Source organism: Chanodichthys erythropterus, chromosome 1, assembly GCF_024489055.1.
Source record: "Chanodichthys erythropterus isolate Z2021 chromosome 1, ASM2448905v1, whole genome shotgun sequence".
Classification (NCBI taxonomy): Eukaryota; Metazoa; Chordata; class Actinopteri; order Cypriniformes; family Xenocyprididae; genus Chanodichthys; species Chanodichthys erythropterus.
The window spans coordinates 14828416-14849339 of record NC_090221.1 but is presented as its reverse complement, the minus strand read 5'-3'; the positions used below and the strand labels follow the sequence as shown (position 1 = coordinate 14849339).

The 20924-nt window shown below is 36.0% G+C and overlaps 2 protein-coding genes across 2 annotated transcripts; both read left to right on the top strand.

Moving 5' to 3' along the window:
- Positions 1-2511: 2511 nt before the first annotated feature.
- tspan6 (tetraspanin 6) lies at positions 2512-9225 on the top strand. The gene is made up of 8 exons (XM_067380991.1): positions 2512-2716; positions 3875-4063; positions 5051-5125; positions 5213-5302; positions 7664-7828; positions 7920-8003; positions 8083-8167; positions 8281-9225. Exons 1-7 carry the CDS (start codon positions 2630-2632, stop codon positions 8149-8151), a joined length of 759 nt encoding a protein of 252 aa, XP_067237092.1. The 5' UTR covers positions 2512-2629; the 3' UTR covers positions 8152-8167; positions 8281-9225.
- A 657-nt stretch (positions 9226-9882) lies between these two features.
- On the top strand, positions 9883-11863 carry mid1ip1l (MID1 interacting protein 1, like). Its single transcript, XM_067380978.1, has 2 exons — positions 9883-10023; positions 10712-11863. Exon 2 carries the CDS (start codon positions 10719-10721, stop codon positions 11205-11207), a length of 489 nt encoding a protein of 162 aa, XP_067237079.1. The 5' UTR covers positions 9883-10023; positions 10712-10718; the 3' UTR covers positions 11208-11863.
- The last annotated feature ends 9061 nt before the right edge of the window (positions 11864-20924 follow it).

Below are 20924 nucleotides of genomic sequence, written 5' to 3'. Positions count from 1 at the left end.
TATATATATATATATATATATATAAAATAAACATTTCAAACCATGCAAGAAAGAAAGAAAGAAAGACCATTTAAAAGTTCATTCATCACTTTTAGTCTTGTGGTGAAGCTTGTATTTGCCAATAACCAGGCCAATCATTTACCAGCCGTCGATCACCATTCCATCAACACAATCATAGCAACTATCATTGTAAATAAAAAAATTAAAACATGTTAGCCTAGCCTTTAAACCTTTGTATAGCAGTTCTATCACGTGTAAGATCTGTTAATAATAACCAAACCATGGCAAGTGAAAAGTTTCCCTTATTTGAAAGACTGCTAAAGGAAACATGAAAGACACAGGGAAAGGCAAAATCTACCTAAAGCGTGGTAAAACAACATAATGCGCTTTCAAGGTGAAGCGAATTTCTGCCCAATCCATAAGCTATTCATTTAATTTGCACCCATGAGGTGTTTACTTGCTCATTGCGTGGCACATTCACGTCTTTGTCTTATAGAGCCATCTTGTGGTGAAAAGTTGTTACATTGTCACTGACCAAAACTCCCTTCCAAGGAAAAATGATGTCATTTCCCAGACAGTGAAGATAAAGTTTTGTATTTTCTAGGAAAACAAGGGTTTAGATTTTCATCCTGCTGTCCCTAGGGACGTTTTTTATAGCCTAAATAAGTGCAGATCAATGCTTTAACACCTTTTCCAACGAGGAAAAGGCTTTTCTTTAATGTATAATGAGTCTAAAAAACAAGATTTGTGCAAAATCTTTTTTTTTTTTCATGTCTACAACAATGGACACCAGAACTGAAGCATGAAAAAAAAAATCTTCATATTTTAACCATACTGCTAGAATTTAGAATTATTGAAAATAACAAATTCTGTAACAATGACCAATGGCAATAAGAATGTAGAAAAAATGAAAGATGATAAGATTATTTTAAGCTTATAAAAATTATTTTTGTTTTTGTTGTTACATTGGGGTGAATGGGAGTATGTGTGTATATGTCTGTTTGTGTTTGTGTGTACAAGCTGGTTTTGATAAATATATTGTGTGCAAATAGCATCAAGGCATCAGTGTGTGTGTGTGTGTGTGTGTGTGACTAAATGTTGACTCAATTTACTATCGTCCTTCCCTACACTATACCTAAACTTACCAGTCGCAGGAACCTAACATAATTTTAACATTCTTATATATAAGAATGTTTTAACACTCTTAAAGAAACTTAAAACATTCTTTATATATATATATATATATATATATACCTATATTTATTTATTTTTATTTTTATATATATATATATATATATATATATATATATATATATATATTTATATATATATATATATATATATATGTGTGTGTGTGTGTGTGTGTGTGTATAAGAATGTTGAAATTACATTAGCTGTGATGGGTAGGTTTACGTATAGTGTAGGGAAGGGAAGGGCCATACTATAGTGAATTTTAAGATTTTGTCAAACATTCTTATATATGACTTTTAAGATGTTGTCTTTGCGTCATAAATTCCTCATCTTATCTTAGTGGGGTCATTTGGACCTCACATAGTATAAACAGTGTGTGTGTGTGTGTGTGTGTGTGTGTGTGTGTGTGTGTGTGTGTGTGTGTGTGTGTGTGTGTGTGTGTGTGTGTGTGTGTGTGAGTTTGTTTATATTACATTGTGGGGATGTAATATATGTACTATGTAATATAATATATGTGTACGATGTAATATAAACCTGAGTTCACCTCGTGGGGACCAGCCAACGGTCCCCACAATGTAAATTAATTAATAAAAATACTAAATGATGTTTTTGTGAGAAAATAAAGGTGCGCACAGTTTCCTGTGATGGCTAGGTTTAGGGTTAGGGGTAGAGTAGGGGGATAGAAAGTATGGTTTGTACAGAATAAAATGCATTGCAGCCTATGGAAAGTCCCCACAATTCACAAAAACAAACATGAACATTTTTGAATTTTGGATAAGTATCACTTTTATTTATGTATTTGTTTGTTTGTCCAATATTTCTTTTATTTGCATTGTTTCTTTGTACATTTGTGAAGCACTTAATTAAAAATAATAATAATAATTCCAACCAAATATTTAACATTATAAACAATCCAAGTAACTATATGCACTGAAAAAAATAACTCTTTGCAGTTATGTGTTTTTTATTGCTAGTTCCACAAAGACTTCAGATTTATTTCAGCATGAACTCTTTAGAGAAGTGCTGGACTTTTGTAAAACGGAGTCTAATCAAGTTGTAACCAAGATGTTTTTGTTTGTTTGTTTGTTTGTTTGTTTGTTTTACTGTGCTTACTAGTATGTTTAGGCTTTTAATTAATACGTATTTGCACGTGTCTCGGTTTATAATTGTTCCAAGCAGAGAACAATATTTTAAGTTATGTATATTTATTTAAATTTCTATTTTAATGTGATATCTATAGCTTTCCCAGATTAAATCCCAGTCCTTTATCTTGGTATCAGGACTTCCTGTCGGGAATAGACTCCACAGCACCATCTTCACCCTTCAGTTCCTAAACAAAACTTTACCAACTCACACTCCAATCAGCAACTTTTCCTCCAGCGCTCACCATCGAAAAATCCTGTCGCCAGCCAGATCCGCTGGGAAAACAAAAGCAGAAATGTCCCCTCCATCCGAACGGTTACAAACCAAACCCGTGATAACGTGTCTGAAGACATTTCTCATCTCTTACAGTCTGATTTTCTGGGTGAGTTTGTGTTTTTATCAGGTTTGTTAGCTTGAGGCGGCTATCTGCACAGCTAACTCACTGAACAATGGGCTCAGACAACTAACTCTTCTTACTATTAGTTTGATCCTAATTTAGACTTGAACTAGAAACGTTTTCCTTTTACAAAACAAGACGCCATTCTAGGATTTGTTTAGTTGTTTGTTTATCTTCTGATTAGAAAAAAGACTTTGCATAAATCCTGTCGACGACCTTTTATTGTTACCGGCTTGTTTAAGATGTGTCGATTAATTTCATGTTTTTCTGCATTTTACATAACAAAAGTAAAACACAGTTTTTAGGATACAAGTCATAATTTATTCCAGAGGAAGACTTATGAAACTTTTCAGCCTTTTTGTACTTTGGGAAGTAGTAGCAGCTGTTTTGATCGATGTTTCAATATATTGATCTCTACAGAGATTCAGTAAGGAAACTCATGTAAATAGTTCATCAAACGTGGCCTAATGGGTGCAAACTCCGATGCTGCACGTTTATCTCGACTTTTTATTGCTATTCAGTGATTTTCTGCAGGCAAGGGACAGATGGTCATGTTTATAACCCCTGCTGAGAGAGGAAAGTGGATAAAGAGAAGTTAAACATATCAGTTGCTTATGGTCAAATTTAACCCTGTCTTTTATATGCATTATATAACTACACTTTATCCAGATACATAAAGTATATTCACGTTAAACAATTAAATACTAGCAAATCTCAACTGCTTGAATGTTATTGTTGCAAAATCCATAATAGTCCAGCTCTAATCTGCTTAATGTGACATTAAGGTATTATAAACATCAGTATCATGTTTATTTATGTAAAGCCACTTTGAAATGTTTTGTGAAAATCACTACTAAAAAAACTAAACTGGCTTGGCTTTTATTTTGACAAGTTTCTAAATAGGCCAAGGCTTTTATTTGCTAACAACAGTTTTCAGAGAACTTGAGCAGATTCCCTGTTATTATTTAATGCTTTAAACTGTTCGAGTTTTGAAGCTAAAGTGTAATTACAAGGTTGCAAGGGTGTTATCCAGAATCAGGATGGGCAAGACACAGTACCATAATCTCTCAGGCAAATCCATAAACACAATTTTTTTTTTTTTTTTTTTTGAATATGTCTAAGTGTTTTTAACTTTCCTTGTAGTTCACAGGAGTGATCCTGTTAGCTGTTGGAGTATGGGGAAAGGTTAATTTGGAGTTTGACCTCCTTCTGAGTTCAGACAAGGGCACTAATGCACCATATGTCCTTATTGGGACTGGAGCCATCATCATCATCTTCGGATTGTTCGGTTGCTTCGCGACCTGCCGTGGAAGTCCATGGATGCTAAAGCTGGTAAGTTCTAGTGATGTCACAAGATCTCAACACTGAAAGTGATACATTTCATAACTGTGAAGAAAAAGCAGTTGCAGCACATTTTTATAAATCGGATACACTTTTGATGGCTTATGTGACAGTCCTGTTATATGACATAAAATTGAGATGACATGAAAAATGCATGCAATGTCCCCTTTACATTGTAATTTCAACATTCAAACCTGTTTAAAAAAAACATACTTTTCTTTATTTATGAGAGTAAATTAAGTTTATTACTACAGACCATAGACTTTAAAAAAAAAAGAAAAAAAAAAAGTTGGACAATGTTTTTTCACTCCCTTCCACTGAAGCCAAAAAATATTTGACACGTACTGAGATGGTCCTCACTGCAGAACACAAGATCCAAGGGGTGGAGTCTAGATCCAACTCCTCCCACTTTACATATCCCTAAACCTGTCCATCTCCGCCCCCTGGATCTACACCTACCCAGAGGCTCTGCACCTACCCATCTCCACCCCCTGGATCTGGATCCAACTCCTCCCACTTCACATATCTCTTAACCTTCCCGACTCCACCCCCTGGATCTCTAGTGTTCTGCAGTGAGGGGCTACTGGACATAATTGTTTTTTTTGTTTTGTTTTTTTTGTTTGGTTTATGACCTATGCTGCAGCCAACCACCAGGGGGCGATCAAAATGTTTTGGCTTCACTTTTCAGGATGTGTACGGAGTGCTGACAAACATTTGATCCTGGGCTAGCTAGCCCTCAGCAGGCAGCTATATATACACTGTACATTTTGATGATTTTGTCTGTTTAATTTTGGTAACAGAGGTGCAAAAATTTCAAGCCTTATAAAAAAAATAAAAAAAAATTGATGTGATTTGAATGTTTTTAAATATTCAGGGCATATTTTGTATCCTAACTGTTGAACGTGCATTGTGTTTTCAATCGCTATTTTTGTGTTAATTGTTTTTAAGCATGTTCCCTTTCTCCTTCCTCTCTTGTAGTATGCTATGTTCCTGATTCTTGTGTTCTTAGCTGAACTAGTGGCAGGTATATCCGGCTTTATTTTCAGACATGAGGTAATAAAAAAAATTTTTTTATCTTTACACGCAGTATTCATATGCCATCTGTTGTCTACAGCCAAATAATGTTTGTACTCTTTTTAGATTAAAGCAGTGCTTCAGGAGGGCTATAAAAAAGCTGAATCAGCCTACACTGGTAAAGACACTGAAGATCTGGACAGAATTCAGAGAACAGTAAGCATTTGTTTTACTGGAAGCAGTACAAAATTAGGAATGACGTGATACAACTTTTTCATAGAAAAGAATTCAAATAAACAAGTAGTTCTAGTGAAAGTCTTATATCCAACAATAATCTTGTAAAATAAAAAAATAGGTAAATGTGAGTTTAGACCTCTTAATGCTACATCTGGTAACTGAAAATTTACCAAAAAAAAAAATACAATCACAAATTACTATTTGTGTTATAAGAGTGAAAAATCTTATGAACAATATATTTGTTATTACTATGTGAATATACGCACTATAAACAGCATTTCTTTGGAATTATTTTTTTTTATGGCACAGATTTTTTTAATAGGACAACAGATATGATGGATTAGAGAGAACCACTAAATAGGCTAAACATGAATTATCTCTGATGGCGAAAAACAGTGCAAAAGTCTTCAGTGCATAGTAACACAAAAGCACTTTTGCACATTCTGGGCTCATGATGCATATCAAGATGCCAATAAAAAATATATGTCGATATTGACGATAAGCTCTGGACATTTTTAGTCTATGTGGATTAATCTAACAGCCTGTCACACAGCAGAAATAAACACGACAACAGCCAGTCAGCGCATGCGCTAATAGGTGATTTCTGCATGTCTGAATGAACAGTGTGGTTTTGTCTGAGACACAAACTCACACAAATGTGACGCTCACAGTGTTTTCAGCATTTGCCATGAACTTACATGAACTTCATCTCCAGAGCTGCTTTGAGTCAATTCAAGTTTTTTACCGTTTCATTTGAGAAAAACTACCGTAAAATACACACTGAAACTGAAACTAAAAATTAGAAATTATGACAGAAATATTATTATTATTTTAAGTATAATCATCCAAACAAGATTACTTGTCAGCCAAGTTTAAAATGTATACATTTCTGTTGTGCAGCATCCTTTGTGACAAAAAAAAAATGCAATGTTTTGTTGTAAATTAATTGTTATATTTTCATTTGTTTATATTTTAAAAGCTTTAATAAATTGTTAAAGTTTATATATATTTGTAATAAATAATAAAACACAGAATCCCCAAAAAATAAAATGGAGAAAACAGAATTTAATTCAAAATTTCAAGGGCTGTCAAACGATTAATTGCGATTAATCGCATACAAAATAAGTTTGAGTTGACCTCCTTCCTAATATATGTGTGAGTACCGTGTGTAATTATGTATATATAAATACAAACAAATTAATGTATATAGTTAAAGAGAAATATCTTATTTATGAACAAAAATATTTTTATTTATATATAATATAAATTATAAATTATATAAAAATATAAATAAATACATATACTTGTAAATATTTCTCAAATATATACATGAATGTGTTTGTATTTATATATACATAATTGCACACAGTACTCACACATATATTAGGCAAACTCAAACTTTTATTATGTATGCGATTAATCGTTTGACAGCCTTAAAAATTTCATGGGGCCCTAAATTAAAAGATGGCAACTCTGTGGAGTTTCATTGTGAACAATCAAGTTTACATGTTTACGTTCATTCTCAAGGTCTAACAAATATGTGGAAAGCATTTCCTTCCCCCGTTAATAGTAAATGAATATCGTGATAGATATTATATGATATTTAAAAAAATACTGTGATAGTATTTTTGACAATTAATGATGCATTTAAAGCAAACATCACAGATCCAATGTCTACTAAGTGAACATGCAAAGACTAAGGCAAACGGCCTTTACAAAACAAAGCTAAAACAATGATGTCGGACGGTCAAAGGAGGAAATGAGTTTTTACCGTGGTACTCCCGCCTACATCACGCATGATCTTTTCAACGTGATTACGCAATACGTGGCTCAACATGAGCTAGTGCAAGACGAGCATTTGTGGTTAAAAAGTATATACATTTTTATATATATATTTTTTTTTTTAGAAATTGACCAATTGTTTTGCTAGATAAGACATTTATTCCTCGGCTGGGATCATATAGAGCCCTTTGAAGCTGCATTGAAACTGCAATTTGGACCTTCAACCCATTGAACCCCACTATATGGAGAAAAATCCTTGAATGTTTTCCTCAAAAACATTGATTTCTTTTTGACTGAAGAAAGAAAGACATAAACATCTTAGATGGCATGGAAGTGAGTAAATTATCAGGAGATTTTAATTCTGAAGTGAACAAATCCTTTAATGGTAACAACCATATTGAATTTAGATTGGTCCCATCTGACTGATTACCTGATCCAAATAAAAAAGTCCGTATCGGACCTATATTGAGTATCGAGTTGGCGCATCCCTATACAAAACATCAGGATTACATAAAACCTCACTAACCTGCCTAAATGTCAATATTTTGTTCTTTGTAGCTGCATTGCTGTGGAGAGAAGAACTACACCAGCTGGGAAGACACTCCTTACTACAAAGCAGGAAACGGCATCCCCAAAAGCTGCTGTAACGTGAATGCTGGTGTAAACTGCACTTCTGCAGAACTTAAGGATCTTAAAACGGCTGCATCAGTGGTATATCAACAGGTAAGAACTGTTTCTGAACACTCATAAATCAACAAAATAATAAGCCTTATTTGTAATGCTGGAATAAAAAAAAAAATCATCCTCTTGTTAGGGATGCTTCTCTCTGATGACTACAACCATGGAGTCCAATCTTGGAATAATTGCTGGAATTTCTTTTGGAATTGCATTCTTCCAGGTACTTCTCATGCCAATTTTTTTTAAATGTTTCTGGTCTGTAATGCACCTTATAATGTATTTGCTATTCAATTCCTCAGCTGATTGGGATATTCTTGGCATGCTGCCTGTCTCGCTATATCACCAACAACCAATATGAGATGGTGTAATGATTCTCCGCCACAGGTATGTGTTATTATTCTTCCCTTTGTGTTCTATTACATAAGTATTTTTATTGAACAAAATGCATTACTAGATTATTATCTAGCGTTCTTATTCTCGCTTCTGTCTGTTTACAGGGTATCATCTGAAGATCACAGAGGGCTGAACCTGACACAAAGGGAAACCATTTAGTTTCAGTGTTTTGTATGTGTGCCTTAGCTAAACATTTCATTTTAGAGGATTTCTGACTGCTTTTTAAAGAATATTTCTTGTTGGTAATTACATTGAAGGGAAAGAACACATTCCAAAGGAATAAGATTGTTTTGCATTTGTTTTTTGCCAGAGTGTAAATATAACAGTGATTAGATATATAGAAGTTTGTAGAAAGTGCATACGTTTTAGCCAGTAAATGGTGTACTGTACACCTTGACTTTGTTTCATTGGAACTAACACGCGCTAAAACTTTGCATCTAGTAAAAACTTTAGTAAAATTTCTTGCATGCAACCTTAAAGTTCAATATTTTCCAAAAAGAATTTTTCCTGACAGTAATTTGGGACATTAAGGTGCTATCCTCTCAACATGTTACATATGGAGTTTATCGCCATCAAGAGCTAGTTTTAATACATGTATGTCCATTTCTGTTTGGATTGCTTCTTTGAAAATTATGTAGCTATTTCAATTTCTCTTCAGTCTTTATTAATGTAGCAGTGATAGTGTTAATTATATGGTTATTGAATGTCATGGCTGTGATGTGCTGAACAGAAAATGTGTAGTGTCTCTACAAAATGTGAAATCTGTTGTCGCCCAGGTTGAGCAGGTAACAATATTTAACATGTACATACAAAGCTACAAATATCAACATTATCCAAGCTAGGGTTGAAAAGTATTTAAGACAGTCTTGCATCTAAGGAAAATAAGGTGATTACTTTTGAAACTATTATTATTTTCTCTTATGTCAGCATATGGATTTATTCTTGAACATGTGCACATTTATATCTTTGTAAGACAACATTTTCAACGGCCTGTTCGAGTTTTTTTTCTTCTGTAAACTGTAAAATGCATAGGCATAATAAACTGTTTTGTATGAGCATAGGCTTCAGACACAGAACCACCAGATGGCGCTATCGGTGTACTTATACACCTATACTCTCAAAGACTTTATAAATAGACCTTATATTCCTGCATACACGGATCAGAACAAAGGAAGAGTTTGATATAAAAGAAATGTAAGTAGTAGTACTATAACTAGTAATTAAAAAGCACAACTACTGTAGTAGCATTTTAAAAGCAGATCACAATATCGGTATAGGCTAATGCTGCCATCACGTGATCTATGAATTATCGTAAGTACGAGTTTCCTAGGTAAAAATAGCACATGAACGCTCTCCCATCTCGGAAATTGAATTCAGTGAGCTCGTAATGACGACTTCAGAAGTGGGAATTATCAAGTTTCCGATAGCACGACACTGACTGAACGACTATACTGGGAAAATAGTTTGTGGGTTATTTCGCTATTTCTTTAATCAACACGAGCAAGCGCTCGTTTTTAAACACTAAAACTGTGTAAAAAAAATCGTTTATTTACTCACCTCCATGTAAAGAGGTCATATTTTGTAAAAGATGACACAGACATGGATGCGGATGTAAAGCGGGCGCCTGATAGGTCCGATGGCCTGTCAATCACATGCAGCTCTGTAAATCATTGGACATGACGCTTCCCCGCCTGACGTCAACAGTATAAATTTTGTCGGTCTCCCCCTGAACCAACAGAAGAAGGGAACTTTCTTCTCTATTGGAACGGTATAACGGTTTGGCAACGTAGTCAACCTTTTGCAGTTTCTCTTTGGGTTATAGCAGTCAAGTATCCGATTTCATCCAGGTTAGTCATTTGCATCTAAACCACTTTTAGATTTATTGTGTGTAATTGCAAGATCAGGTGAAGCGATGGTTGTCTTGTTTAAGTGTGAAATATAAAGGTTGTGTTAAGTTCTGCACGTTTAACATCTGAAAGTCTTGGGCTTTTTTTGATACGCTTCTTTTTTTGACGTCATTTAATAGTGTTTGGTTATTGATGGCGTCAAAAAGAGGCAATGCAATATGCCCATCTGCACTTGCAGCGCGAGTAACTAAAACTCATTTTGGCGAAAAAAAAAAAACGATTTGTGAACGAATGCTTCTTTTTAGTTTAGCTTTTCACAATGACTCGACTGAGCCGCTTAAACCCGGAACGAGATGGACGCCCTGGTGGTTCTCTGGTGAACTCCCTGAACCGAAAACTCGCAGTTGGTTTCATCAAATGACGTCTTATTTTAAACGCCTTTCTGCTAAAACGCAAATAAACGCAAATTATTTCATATTTCGAGCTGTATTATGGCTGCGTGCAACAAACTGAATTGGGGCACGTGAAAATACAATAAACGTACTTAAACGTGCTAACAAATGAACCGTTTTAGAGCATGTAATGCGCACTACCGGGAAACGTGCTGTAACTTCCTTGTAACTCCGTTCATCCCAGTCGTCTCTTTTAACGGTTTCGTAGTTCTGAATGTCTCCCCTTTTAATTTCAGCTTAGCCATGATGCAGCTCAGCAACGACACACAAAGCAACAAGCACTCGCTGCTCAACGTCATGAACCGGTTCATCGCCGCTGCCAACAACATGGACGAGACCATCATGGTGCCAAGCTTACTGCGGGACGTGCCTCTGGAGGAACAGGACAGCCAAGCCTCTGTTGGCCACAACAACAACGATCCTCCTCTCCCCAGCAAACAGAGGGACATGTATGAGCACTACCTGCTGTTGAAGTCCCTTAAGAACGACATGGAATGGGGTCTGCTGAAGAGGGAGATGAGTGGTGGCGCCAGCTTTCTAGAGATGGCAGTGAAGCAAGAAGAGCTGCCACAGGTGAACGGCGGTGCCACAGAGGAGGGCTCTGACCTGGAGGGCCAGTTCCACTACCACCTTCATGGACTGTTTGCTGTTTTGTCCAAGCTCACGGTCCAGGCTGACCATCTCACGAATCGTTACAAGCGAGAAATTGGCGGGGGTAGCCTTTTGCGATAGGGTTGGTTAGTTTAAGTCTAATATGGACAACTCATGAACTGTTGGACTGGGAAGTGAATGGGCAGCAGTGGACCTAAAGGGCTCTAGATTCCCCTCTGCCATCAAAAGGGTTTTTTTTGCCCAAAATTAGTTGTCACGTGGCTTTTTTTGCCAGTCTCTGGTGCTTTCAGGATGTCCATTAGAAGTTAAAGGGCTATGAGAGTAATGAGGTTTTTAAACTGACCATTTCAGCAGCGTACATCTATTCCAGCTAGACTTGGGGTTTTGTTTTTTTAAATCTCTGTATGCCAAGTCTGAAAGCCCTTGACATGTCATTTGACGCTGTAGAAGAATGTGAATGCTGGTAATTCAGTTCTTCGTATTAGCCAACCAATGCCTTTTTTTTTTTAAGGAGGGGATTTTTATGTATTAATGCTGCTCTTGTGCACTTGTCCATGTGTAATGGCGTGCCTTCTGTTTTCATTTCCCACTTGTGCTGTTCGGGCACGTGTGCTTGTCATGCATTGTATCCTTTTGAACAGGACCCATATGAGTCTGTAATGCCACTTGTTTTTGTTTTGGATTGTCCTAAAAGATTTCAAGTTTTATATTGTGCTGTAATATAGTGACTTATTAAATAAAGCATTAACTTAAACTGCCTCTCTCTTCCTCCTGAGAACTGCGTTGCTTCAAGTGCAATAAGATGCCAACATTTACCGGCAGGCTGGGTCAAATATCTAATCCTTGAATGGAGCTAGTAAGTGTCTGCTAATCTGGTTTCGTAAGAGCTGCATCAGTTGCATTGCGTGTGACGACTGTTTTACTAAGGCAGGTTTGAGCTTGATTTCATTACAAAGGTGTTCTCATGTGTGCAGTGTCTTGAGGGTGTATTTCAGGTTGTTTTTTTTTTTTTTTTTTTTTTCTGCAAAAGCTCAACAGATTCTTGTTTGGTTCTTTGAACAAAATGCTTTAGAAAAGGCTAAGTTTTATAGAATATTGTATCCCGGCATTGTATCCCTTTTTAAATTCTCCATCCTCAACATTTTTACACCCCCCCCCCCCCCCCCCTAATAGATGCATAAAGACTGGCCAAAACTGGTGTTATAAATGTTAATGCAGACAGTTCCATGAGACATGACATAATTCTTATCAGCTCAAAGTGTATTTAGACCCATAAAATGTCTGGTTGATATCAGTTCATAACCTTTCAATCTAATTAGGAATATATATTTTTTTTTATATATATATATATATATATATATATATATATATAGTCCTTTTAAGACACACTGAGTTTTAATCTTTAATTCTCATGTGTTGAGTGTTTGAAACTTTAATCTGATCTGAATTATTTTTGCATTTCTCTAGCATGCATTTTATATTCCTGACTTTATTCTGTGTGATTGAATATGGACTATCTGATTTTGTAAACCGAAACCCTCTCATCTAAGCCAAAGTTGTTTTTCATCTTATACTAAACGTTCACTGAACCATGAACAATACAATTCTCTTACCGCCCAAGCCGCAGTCATGGTAGCACCCATCCTTTGAAGTAATGTAGGTGGATGGAAAAAGAAAAAGAGTAGACCAAAGCAAATGTGACAATGGCCACAATACCAAATATCAAAATGTCTGCTATGGCTACAGAGGGGCATTATTGTATATCAGACCAAATGTGGTCCAACCATCTGTCTATTCAAGTGAAATAGGTCAGCGTGAGATGCACAAACTGGGCCAGGCGGTCAAAGGAACAAATCTCCATGATGCATAAACTAGGAAACTAAATGAGGGATTTGCAGTTGCCTTAAAATGTCATTTTAAGGCTTCAACCAACATGTAGCATGGATAGAACATTTGAACATGGATAACATTTGAAAATGTATTTGTTGTTTCATCCACCCAGAAAGCATCTCTCTCTCTCTTTTTATCGTGACAGATTGGCATGGGGATAAAAACATACATCATAAAGGGACTCATAAAAGCATAAATCAGTTTCAAAATGTTTGGCTGGCTATTCCCCATGTCATGGTGCAATGAGTGGCTACGTGATCAGGCAATCCAAACTTGGCTGGGCACATCCAGTCTGCTGGATGATATCTAACAGCTGCCCTTATGTGCTCCCAAGCATCTTGGAACCAGCAAGGGGACATTGCTAAACAAATGCTAGTGACTGTGCATGCAAGACGTGGCAGAATGTTTCATGTTCTCTGACTATCAGATTAAACAGTCTTTATTTTTTTAAAGAAGAAAAGGAACATATTATAACATTTAAACATTTATAATACTTGGGAAGTTATTAACAGTGTTAGGGACAAATCATAATGCAGAATAGATAAATTACAGTTAGTTACTGAAAAAGTGGTTAGCTACAAGATACAAATAAAAAGTAGCTAAAAGTACACTGAAGTTATTTGAGAGGGCTTGAAAAAATGAAACATGATATATGATGTAATTTATCATTTAATGAGATCAGAGGAGGGGGTTCAGTGAGGGTTCTTAAATGAATGAACTGTCGCATATAGGGTGAAAGCAATTGAATAATTAAATACAACTAAATTAATTAATTAATTAAACACCTTCCTCTCATTTACATTACAGAGTCAAAAACATAATATTACATAGGCCTATTAACACTGAGTCAAGAAAAAAAGAAACCGTCTGAACGATTCAATTCACTAAAATGATTTTGATCTTTAAATGATGATCTCTGTAGCTCAGCCACAGTGATCTTTGGGTTCTTCTTTACCTCTCTCACCAAGGCTCTTCTCCCCCGATATCTCAGTTTGGCCGGACGGCCAGCTCTAGGAAGGGTTCTGGTCGTCCCAAATGTCTTCAATTTAAGGATTATGGAGGCCACTGTGCTCTTAGGAACCTTAAGTGCAGCAGAATTTTTTTTGTAACCTTGGCCAGATCTGTGCCTTGCCACAATTCTGTCTCTGAGCTCTTCAGGCAGTTCCTTTGACCTCATGATTCTCATTTGCTCTGACATGCACTGTGAGCTGTAAGGTCTTATATAGACAGGTGTGTGGCTATCCTAATCAGTATAATCAAACACAGCTGGACTCAAATGAAGGTGTAGAACCATCTCAAGGATGATCAGAAGAAATGGACAGCACCTGAGTTAAATATATGAGTGTCACAGCAAAGTGGACGATGTGATATTTCAGTTTTTCTTTTTTAATAAATCTGCAAAAATGTCAACAATTCTGTGTTTTTCTGTCAATATGGCGTGCTGTGTGTACATTAATAAGGAAAAAAAATGAACTTAAATGATTTTAGCAAATGGCTGCAATATAACAAAGAGTGAAAAATTTAAGGGGGTCTGAATACTTTTCGTACCCACTGTAAGAGAGGACTGTTTATGATGAACCAATTCACTAGAATGAATCAAACTTTTCAACAATAGAGATATATGGGTGCAAAAGGGACATGTTTTTGTAATGCCAACCCGGAAGTTAGCAGCGCATGGGTTCCCTCGATCTATGCATTTTTCCCATAGACTTTTGGAAAATCGCAGAAAATAAGCTCTGTGTTTAACAAAGTGTTATGACACTTACACGTTTTGTCTATAAAGATAATCTTTACAAGTGAACACAACATTTATACATTTTGAAGCCTAAATAAAGTCGTCAGACATAAAAAGCTAACAGTAGGCTATAAACGGACTACAGCACACCATGGTTGCGGATCAACGTTGTCACCACCAAGCGTCCTCAAACTGTATTTAAAAACATGCTAGCTGATTATGATCTGCGCTGTGTATGAATACTTATCCACTTTTTATGAGAAATGCTGTCCAAATGCTTTAAACGACACCAGACGAGGAATAAGGGTCTTACCTAGCGAAATGATCAGTAATTTTCGAAAAAAATGTAAATGTATATGCTTTATATAAACAAATGATCGCCTTCCAAGTGCCTCCGCAAAAACTGCATTTCCGTATTCTTCAAAAAGCTTACACTGTATGTCCTACGCCTTCCGTATTCTACTTACGGAACAAACGTGGCGCCAGTTACATTTTTTTTCCATAAGTCATTTGTTTATATAAAGCATATACATTTACATGTTTTCGAAAATGACCGATTGTTTCACTAGATAAGACCCTTATTCCTCGTCTGGTATCGTTTAAAGCCCTTTGAAGCTGCACTGAAACTGTAATTTTGACCTTCAACCGTTTGGAGGCCATTGAAGTCCACTATAAGGAGAATAATCCTGGAATGTTTTCATTAGAAACCTTAATTTCTTTTCGACTGAAGAAAAAAGGACATGAACATCTTGGATGACATGGGGGTGAGTAAATTATCAGGAAAATTTTATTTGAAAGTGAACTAATCCTTTAATAGCATCGCTACACTGCTACTCAATGTTGTGGTCCTAGGTAATTTATTAATGGCATAATGTTGGGTGGCTGACAGCTGTTAGTGATGGTATGGTGAGATGATCAGCTGGTTTGGGTAAGGAGATGCTCACCCCATGCTCAGCCTTACAATACTAAGCCTTGTGTTATATAATGAGAGTCTGTGTGCTCCATTACAGCATTACCAATCTCTCTGTGTGTGTGACCTCTCAGTGCAAGAGGCCGAGCTTTCTCACCATCCACAGAGCACAAAAGTCAGCTAGGGATATGCCTTATGGTCCTGTTTTTTCATTGTGATTTTTTAGGAGATGCATGATAGCTGTGTGGTATATCTCTTGTGTATGCAAGTGACACGTCCCTGAAAGAGCAATAGAGACATGGTTGCATAAATATGCAATAAAGCAATAGTTCCTTAGCAGTAGTTCTGTTTTTATTGTTCCCTATTTCTAAAGGAGTAATCAGCGTTGGTAGAGAAACTCTTAGGCGTGATGCACAGCGCTGTAATTTAAGTTGCGTAAAATACATGTCAGCACTGGGTTTCTACGGAATCCCATTTCTGCCTTGGAACACAAAATAAATATTTATTGTGACTATATCTCACAATTTGAGTGAAAGCCAGTAGCATTAGGTTAGTTATATCCGCCTCAGAGTAAACTCGTATTGTTTATATACTAATATAGTATGTATTGATATTTTGAATTAGTTTTCATTTTTATATTGTTTCAGTGTCCGTCATTTTGTTATGTGCTTTTGTCATTTTCATTAGTTTTCAGTTGCGACTTTAAACTTTAAATCTCACTACTGTATTTTTACATTTGTTTTACTCTGAAGCAGAAACAGGCTTCCACACTCTAAAAAATTATTGTCATGATTTATTATCAGAATCATTTGTCAAATCAACTTAATTTTTATAATTAACGTGATTCAGATAACAGAATATTTTGAGTTTCTGTTGATTAAACCTTCGTTGTATTAACTCAAATTTTTAATTGCAATAAACTCAAAATTTTAAGGCAACTAAGCTAAATCACCAATTCTTACATTATATTTTAATATGTTTATATACAATCAGTGCTAAAACAAGGGTGTTTCATGGCACTTTAACTAATCCAGATGCTTAGAATGACCTTCAGACTGCTGATTTTTTCCCTCTACTGATATCTTTGTGCGTGGTGCAAGGCTGAAGTGCAAACCCTTTCCTCTATCTTTCACAGGAAACAGAGACTGCAGAAAGTGCAGAAGTGTATGTCAACAAACAGTCAGCAAAGAATAAGTGCTTAGCGACCCTGAAAACTTCTAATGTTGACATTGCATTGAATACAAGCTATCTTATCATGAATTTTTTTTTTCTCTCTTTGTACTGCATTGTAACACTGCAAGTTAAAGACTGTCTATGAAAAAAAAATACTGTACATGCTGTCATTCAACAGTCAGAACTCATCCTGCAGCTGTTCAGCTGTACATGATCGGCTCACGCAGTCGGGGTGCTCCGTGGAAAACGTGTAGCTATAAGAATGTTCGTGGCAACTGAGGTTACATAACACAGTAGGTGTGGTGCTCAGCTGGAGCGTTTCCAACCTCACACACATGTGTTGCATTGGTTCCCTCCACCCATACAGCTTCCAACTCATGCCATTACTTCATAGCATATCTGTTCTCAGTTTGCTGTATTTCTCTGCTCACCCATTCATACACTTTTCCCCTTTTTTGTGATTATTCCTTGCCTGTTGGGATTTTGGGAAATGCATTTCTTGTGTTTTTACTCAAAATATTCAAGAAAAAAATGGTATTTACTCTTCTCAGCCTGTTATCCTCATAGATTGACTGGTCTGTCCTCAGAAAGGGTTGATCTGACTCCACGTGATTTAATCTAATCTGAGGACAGGAGGAACATTAGGTATTGTCGGTCATGTCCTACACTGCTGCATTATGGACCTTTTACACACTCTGTATGTTTAATCACAGCTAACTTAAGCTGTGAAATGTTACTGCCACATATGTCCCACTTTTATGTCCCAGGGGTTCATTGTTTTATTTTATTTTAATTAATTACTTAATTTATTATATTACTTTTCGTTAAATGAAGGTCACATTAAAATGTTATTATATTTTTGTAATTTATTTTTGCTTGATTTCAAATTACTTTTATGTATAGATTTGATTGTTGTTTTATTGTCCCAAACTCAGACTTGAACTATGAAACCATTTTTAAAATATGAATTATCATGTGATTAAAAGTAAGGTATCATAAACAAAGAGTGGCATTAACATAAAACATTTCGATATAAATATGTGCTTACTTATTTTATTTTATAGATTACTTAGTTGTTAGTTTCCACAACAAACATTTACCAAGGAGTTACATGTCAGTAAGGAGCATATTTGAGATGAAATATGAGAGATTTGTAAAGAAAATAGTTAAATATCACTAGTGAACAGAATATTTAGTACAGTGCGTGCATCATTTCCAAAGATACATATCTAGATCCACGTTTACACTATTGCGTTTTCGTTTTAAAACGCATATGTTTTGCTAAGGAAACCACGAAAACTGAGACTTTCGAAAACGCTGCAGACCTCGTTTTAGTTTGAAAACTGCGGGGTTGTGTTTCATATAAATGTACCAAAACGGAGACTTTTGAAAACGATGGTGTGGCTGCCCACGTTCGCTCTGTGTATCCTTGACGATCGTGTAAACAATAACATGGAGACTGAACTGCAATCTTTGCTGGCTTTGTAATTTTTAGCAGCCATTGTGCAGTTAAAATCTGCATTTTTTAATACTGCAGCTACCTACATGCGCAAGAGGCAACTGTTTACACTTGTACGCTCATGCCAGTGTGCATGAAAGGTCATGTGACATGCGTTTTCGGCCGTGTAGACGGAGATCGTTTCTGAAACGCTGTGGAAACGCCAGTGTGGATGAGGATCGTTTTTATTTTAAAACGCACTAGCGTAAATGGGGCCTAGCATGCTATTTTATGTTAGTCGACCTTGTCTTAAATGTCAATCCTCTTCTGTCATTTCCATCACAGAATCCTATCAAACACAACAACTTATTTGACATGTTGTGGAAATGACATAAAAATAAAAAATGTCAGAATTCTGCCATTATGCATGTGTATAAATGGTTAGAGATTATTTCTAGACAAAGTCCACAGTACCAAAACTGCCTAAAATTGAGGAAACACCAATGTATTGCAACAAATCTCATGAATTGTGAGGTAGTTTGCACATACAGTCACACTATTCATGCGTGATCTGTACGTGATCACTGATATAGATTTACAAGGGCCACATGTCGTGATGTTTGAATGACATTCTATACTTAACATCCAAAAATATTTGTCCCTGGCAGAGATGGATCCTTCCAGAATAGCAACAGATTATCGAGCCATGCTAGCCAGGCTAAATATAATTATAAAGAATGGAATTAGCTGGACTGATCAGTGACGGTTCTGCTCAGTCATTACTCAGCATGTCTGGAGAGTTACACTAATTCAAGGTCAACAAACATCTGTTCACGTACAAGAACAGAGTGTTCCTAAGTGAATATATCTGTGCAAAACTGTAAACCCCAATAAAACTGAATCTGGGTTAACCAGGGCAAGGAGAATAGTATGTTAATTAACATGTAAGCAGTGCCCGCTCAGGTTGTCTGGCCTTTCTAACCGTTGCTGCGTCTCTATAAAAGAGGTGTTCAAAAGCAGAATGCTAAAAGGGAAGTTCCCTGGTGGTGTTTGAGAGAAGCAAAGCTGGCAGGACCGCCTCTTTGTGGAAGAACTCTTACATAATCTGAACAAAGGCGAATACTTGTTGACCCCCTGAAAGCAGATATTTAAGAAGGGAGGGTGGACTATCAGATTTAACCCTGTAAACCACTAATGTAATCAAGTGGCTTTTATACTTTTGTGTTGTCAGTTGTGTCAAGGTTTATCTGATGGCAATTAGCTCACTCCAGCAGAGCTTAGCTAATGATATTTAGTCAAAGACATGTGCATTGGTTTATTATTTTGATAAATAATACTGCTATTAGGAAAAAAAGGCTGGTTTGAAACCTCTTTCCTTTTGTTATATTATTTTTAACTCTGCAATTACTTCCATATGGCCGCATGTGCATTTAACTGTCAGAATGTCTTGTCGAGACGTGCCCTAGATTTAAACCAATCACGTTTTAGCTCCAAAAGGGCCAACCAATGGCAGGTAGTAGATCTTGTGGGTTTGGTGAAGGAGTGGCTCTGAAACCTGAGTACACATATGATGCAATGGGCTTGACCTAGTCTAAGAGAAAAAGTTATAACTGGTCATTTTGGTATATTCTAGCACACGAAATCCATAAATGGATTTAATAACATGTCAATAAACCAAAGTTTGGAACGATATAGAGGTAGTTTCATAATACATTGTGACATCACACCACTGAACTGTAGTAACCTCCAGTAGTTAGTTTGCTTTGCTTTTTAAAGCAATCCCTGAAGGTTTGCATGCATTCTTTTGTTAACTAAAACTAAAATGATAATTTTCTTTAACTGTAATAAAGCTGAAATTGCATAAAATATAAATATTAGATGAGAAACTTAAACTTGAAAAACTTAAAAATTAGAAATGTGAAATAACTGAAATAAATAGCCAGTGTTTAAAGTTACCATGAAATCAAAATGGACTAATTTTTAATGTAATATTGCAGAATTTATTATAAATGATTTATCCATGCACATCATTATTATTATTTTTATTTATTTAAAAAAAATACCTTCTTAATCTGATGATGAGATTACTGGCGTACTCCTGTACCCATTCTATGACGTCAAAGAACTTCCCTGTGCAAAGGATTATGGGGGCCCAAAGTGTCCATGGCTGCGTCCGAAAACTGTAAAATGCTGCCTTCTGAGGACACATTTCAAGGTAGTAAGGCATCAAGGCATGTCCGAATCCAATGTTAGCTTCACTTCCTCTCTCATGAGATACCTTCATCTGATCGATTTTTGAAGGAAGCATGGATGTATCCTTAGCTGCCTTTGATATCCCACAATCCTGTGCTTTCCATTCTGTGACAGTTGAGCTAGAAAAATAAAGATGGCGTCCGAAAGTTGCGTTTGCTGCTCAGTTTGTGTATAAATGTATGATTTTGACCAACATATTTCAGTTTGGATATAATTTCTATCGAGAAATTACTACTGTAATAATTAAATATTTGTTTAGTTCTCACCAAAGCTCGCACTATATTGCTGTAGATCATTAAACTGTTAAGCTGCCTCAGAAGTCTGTCCATGAGGTGCCTTCATGCACAAACACTGCCGTACAAATCATTATCTTATAAGGCAGCGAGGCAGCAAGACAGCTACCTAGGTTTTTGGACGCAGCCCATCAGTTGTACCCTT